General features: G+C 37.7%; 1 protein-coding gene across 1 annotated transcript; it reads left to right on the plus strand.

The window, feature by feature from the left end:
• The first annotated feature begins 2,840 nt into the window (after positions 1-2,840).
• On the plus strand, positions 2,841-4,601 carry LOC117279729 (uncharacterized). Its single transcript, XM_070180249.1, has 5 exons — positions 2,841-2,970; positions 3,073-3,123; positions 3,244-3,435; positions 3,583-3,803; positions 3,993-4,601. The coding sequence occupies exons 1-5, from the start codon at positions 2,841-2,843 to the stop codon at positions 4,599-4,601; spliced, it is 1,203 nt and encodes a 400-aa protein (XP_070036350.1).
• Positions 4,602-5,131: the final 530 nt, after the last annotated feature.

Below are 5,131 nucleotides of genomic sequence, written 5' to 3' on the forward strand. Positions count from 1 at the left end.
GACATGGCACCATGCCTCACAGAAAGCCTGCATAATATTTGTATTACGGTCATATGTGAAGAGTGAAGCATATACGGCATCATAAACTCTTGCTCCCTCCAGGGTCAGACGACACCTACTTAAGACGTCTTCTGCTCATTCCCAGTAGCCAGGAACGTAATGAAATTCACCGCCGAACGGAAAATCATCACCCCAATAAGTTTCCTTGTTAATAATTCTCCGCCCCAGGCATGGTAAGGTACTCGCGACATTCCAAGTATGATAATTAGTGGTGCAAAGCATCTATGTCTTGGGAGGATGGCTATTGTATTCAAGTGTCCAGTCTGCCAAATAAGGTGGGTTCCTCAAAAGTACCCATGAAGCTGCAGCATATTAGCCGACTAGTGGCCTATCAACTGGTAACCTTGTCTCTATCTTGCTTCCCTTATGGTCCGAAATAACAAGATATTGCGAATTAGAGGAAGAAAGCCTTGAGTCTTTGAAGTAAACCATGTTTAGACTACAAAAAGAGAGAAAAGTATTTATTAGCACTTGACTTAGAAGTGTTATAATCATGGCCTTAAATCCATAATATAATGTGTCATATCTCAAGACTAATCCTACCAAGCATGAGAAGGGCAAAATCTTTGGCTTGGACGGTGTAATGGTGTAATACTCCTCATTACGAAAAAGGGTAATTAAGTAATTCACCCCAAAAAATAACTAATAAACAAAACAAAATACAATATAAGATGAAATAGGAGCAAAGCCCTACGCTAACAGAAACAAAAGAATAATGAGGAAAGCAACTTTACTCGGTAGAAGCAAAACGGACAGAGGCGATCAAAAGCAACCACAAAGTGGGTTTACTCTGTTCTAGCAAAGGGATTTACAGAGAAGGAGAACAAGCTAGGTAATTAAATTCTATAACTTTTCCATGGTAATATGATTCCTTTACTTAATACTTAGCACACTATTAGCTATTACTTCGTTAACTAAGGGAAGAAATAACAAAATTCAAGTTACTTTTAATCTATACAAACAATTGAATTTTATATACATGATTCTTATAGGAATGAGTAGATATAATTTTGGAATTTGGATTAAGAATTTGAAAGATAAAATTTAAAAAATTAGGAGAAATTCATGAGACTTTTCCCTGAATTAACTGGGCATATCATATGAATAAGTTGTGTTTAATAGATTTTGAAGTATTCTAAACTAACAGTAGCGTTAGTAAGTATAAATTAACGAATTAAGAGTCAAACATGAACCCAAGGGTTGGGTATTCTAAATTAGCTATGAATTAGCTAAAACAAGAAAATTAACACGAGATCGATATAGATGTGATTATAGATTGATTGAAGAAAATCGTACAGATCGTTCGAGATGACGAGTTTGATATTTTGCATGAAGTACTGTGAGTAATAATCTTACCGCAATTTGTGTTTTCATAACTTTCATGATTTACACATGATTTTTAATATGAATATATTATCGATTATTTTGAGTTGCATGTGGGACAAGTCTTTTACTCGATATGATACTGAAATAGTTATTTGAGATGATTACTGTTGTTTTAAATATTTCTGTTATCACTAGATATGTTTTACCGTTACTCGAATTTACTGTTAACGAAATAAAATTTCATGGTTTGATAAGAACCGATATGCCCTACATTATTTTAAAATATTTTACTACGAGTATATGTGGATTACAGAGACAAGTATAAATGGGAGTAGACTTTGAAGGATCCCCTAGCTAACGGCGGGTTCATTAAACCTGGTGCACCTTGTAATTATCGATTACCGTTATAGCCCTCGCTAGTGGGAAGGTACAACTAGCATACCGTTACCGATTTCCCTCAAGTAGGGACTACTGTTATATTTGACTTCTTGCGAAGAAGTCCATAGTTATACCGATAACATGATCCATTCATTGAAACCTCCCAAACATCAATATTGATATTACACAGTATTTACCGAGCTTATTACCAAATTGTCAATTGATTTATATTTCATGAAAAATATGATGATACTGATTATTATTTATTATTTCTGAAAGGGAATTCTTATGATATTTTCTGTTTAATATATATACTAACATATTTTCTGACTTGTGTTCAATAAAAACTGTTGTGGTTAAGTGTTATTACTCACTGAGCTAGCGACTCATTCCCCGGAAATTTTCTTACAGAGACAGTAGTTGACGCGAGCGAGGCTTTCGTTAATTAGAGCGCACAGGTTGATAGTTCTTGGTGAGCCTCGCACTTGTTCGCGTAGGCGGAGATTTTATTTATTGTTATGGTCTTTTCTTTGAACTCTTAGAGTCGCTCCATAGTCATTCTTTTAGTGTCATGAATATTCTTTTGTTATTATAGACTTATGTTGAGTATCGCTCTTTATTATCAAAGTTGGAGATAAATTAGTATTTCTAACTGTTAGTGGGTGGACTATTAATGGTAGACAGTGGTTTGGGTTAATTGATAAAGTTATTATTGTTTGGATTGATATTAGGATGTTTGGTTGTTTATTTGAGACCGGAAATTTTTTGGGATAGTCCAAAAATAGGGAAAACTCTGTCCGATTTTCTATAAAATACCGATGAGACTTACTTGGGGGCACTTGCTCCTAAGTGTCGGTCATGATCCTAAATTGGGTCGTGACAAAGTTGGTATCAGATCTTAGGCTTTAAGTCCCGAGTTATGGAGCAATGTTTAGTAGAGTCTTGTTCATGGGTATGTAGGCGCCCATACTTATGATCTTGAGGCTACTGAACATCTATGAATGTTTTCCCTTCTTTTATTCTTTGATCGTGCGTTAAGATAACTTGAGATTGACTTTGGAGTATTTCTTTCGCAGATGGCTAGGACACACACACCCTCATCTGCTAGACGTGGTGTTAGACGTGGTACTACCCGAGGTGGCAGACAAGTTGGGACTCATCATACTAGAAGACAGGCCGCTCCTCAACCTGAAGTTGAGAACATGGGTCAATCCCAAGCTACTATGCTAGATTAAGTGCAAGAACAGGGGGTTCAAGATGCTTCATCACCAGTGCCAACTGTTGTACCTATTGTTGCCTTATATGCAGATACAATGGAAAGGTTATTGAATGTGTTAGAGGCATTGGTGCCTACTCAAGGTGGAAGTTCAGCTCCTCAGGCTACTTTATAGACACAAGCACCTGCACAGACTCAGACTTTCGGAAATAAGGAAGTATCCCTACAAGAGTTCCTGAAATTGAAATCACCAAAATTCACAGGTTCTGATAATTCAGCAGATCCTCAAAGTTTCTTGGATGGGACACTCAAGGCATTGCGTGCTCTAGGATGTTCTAGTGAGAGGGCCGTGGAGCTCACAACATACAAGCTAGAGCATATGGCTAACACATGGTATGAAACTATATTGCTAGGAAGGCCAGCAGGAGCAGCCCCACTGACATGGGACGAGTTCAGTAAGTAGTTTATAGATCATTTTCTTCCAGATAGCCTGAGGCAAAAATATGCTAGAGACTTTGAGAGATTGGTTCAGATTCCAGATATGGATGTGTCAACCTACAACACGAAGTTTTGTAATCTGGTGAGATATGCTCCTTAATTAGTACCTACCCATGAAGCTCGAGTTCGGAGGTTTGTTGAAGGGTTGGTTGGTCATCCATACACTGCAGTAGCCCTACAGATGAAGACTTTGTCCTACATTGATGCAGTCGATCTCGCTAGAAAAATTGAAAATAAGGGACGTGATGAGCGTGCAGCTAGTGAATTACGTAAGAAGGCCAAGACAAGAGGATCTTTCAATGGCGATTTTTGTGAAAATCGCAGAGTGGGAAATCAGGGACAATAGCAACAGGGTTCTCAGACAGGGACACATTTATCTTCACAGTCCGCATACAGACCACATTACAGATAGGGTACTAGGGGACCATCATCATCATCTGGACATCGTAATTCTGGGCAAATATATGCCACTGCTCCAGTCTGCCAGACCTGTGGTAGATCATATTTGGTCCAGTATAGTGTTCTGACTGGAGAGTGCTTTCGATGTGGCCAGTTGGGACATAACTTGAGGGATTGCCCTCAGTCTCCAAGGAATTTCAACCAGGCTTCTACTCAGTCAGTTGCACCTACTCATACTACTCGTAATACCTTAGGTTCTACAGGTACAGGAAATAAAGGTCGAGGTGCTGGAGATCGTGCTATTGTGAATAAAGGACAAGGGAATGCTGGTAGAGGTCAGGCGAGAGTTTTTGCATTTACTAGACAGGATGCTCAGGCCTCAAATGCAGTGGTTACATGTATTCTTTCTATCTGTTCATTTGATGCACTTGCGTTGATTGATCTAGGATCTACTCACTCCTATGTGTCCTCGTGCTTTGCTTTGAGGTTTAGTAGACAGCCTGAGCTATTGAATGATCCTTTTCTAGTTGCTACTCCTGTTGGGGAGTCTTTATTAGCTGAATATGTGTGCAGTGCTTGTCAGATTCGGGTTGAGGGTAGAGATACTCTAGCTGACCTTATTGTACTTGATATGATTAATTTTTACATGCTAATGGGAATGGATTGGTTATCTTCTTGCTATACTATCGTCGATTGTCATTACAAAAAAAGGGTAATTAAATAATTCACCCAAAAAAAAAATATCTAATAAAAAAAATACAATATAAGATGAAATAGGGGCAAAGCCCTACGCTAACAAAAACAAAAGAATAAGGGGCAAGCAACTTTACTCGGCAGAAGCAAAACGGAAAGAGGCGATCAAAAGCAACCACAAAGTGGGTTTACTCTGTTCTAGCAAAGGGATTTACAGAGAAGGGGAAGAAGCTAGGTAATTGAATTCTAAAATTTTTCCATGGTAATCTGATTCCTTTACTAAAAATACTTAGCGCACTATTAGCTATTACTTCGTTAACTAAGGGAAGAGACAACAAATTTCAAGTTACTTTTAATCTAGTACAGACAATGAAATTTTATATAAATGATTCTTATAGGGCTGAGTAGATATAATTTTGGAATTTGGATTAAGAATTTGAAAGATAAAGTTAAGGAAGTTGGGAGAAATTCATAAGACCTTTCCGTGAATTAATTGGGTATATCATATGAATAAGTTGTATTTAATAGATTTTGAAGTATTCTAAACTACCTATAGTGTGA

Source organism: Nicotiana tomentosiformis, chromosome 7 (genome assembly GCF_000390325.3).
Source record: "Nicotiana tomentosiformis chromosome 7, ASM39032v3, whole genome shotgun sequence".
Classification (NCBI taxonomy): Eukaryota; Viridiplantae; Streptophyta; class Magnoliopsida; order Solanales; family Solanaceae; genus Nicotiana; species Nicotiana tomentosiformis.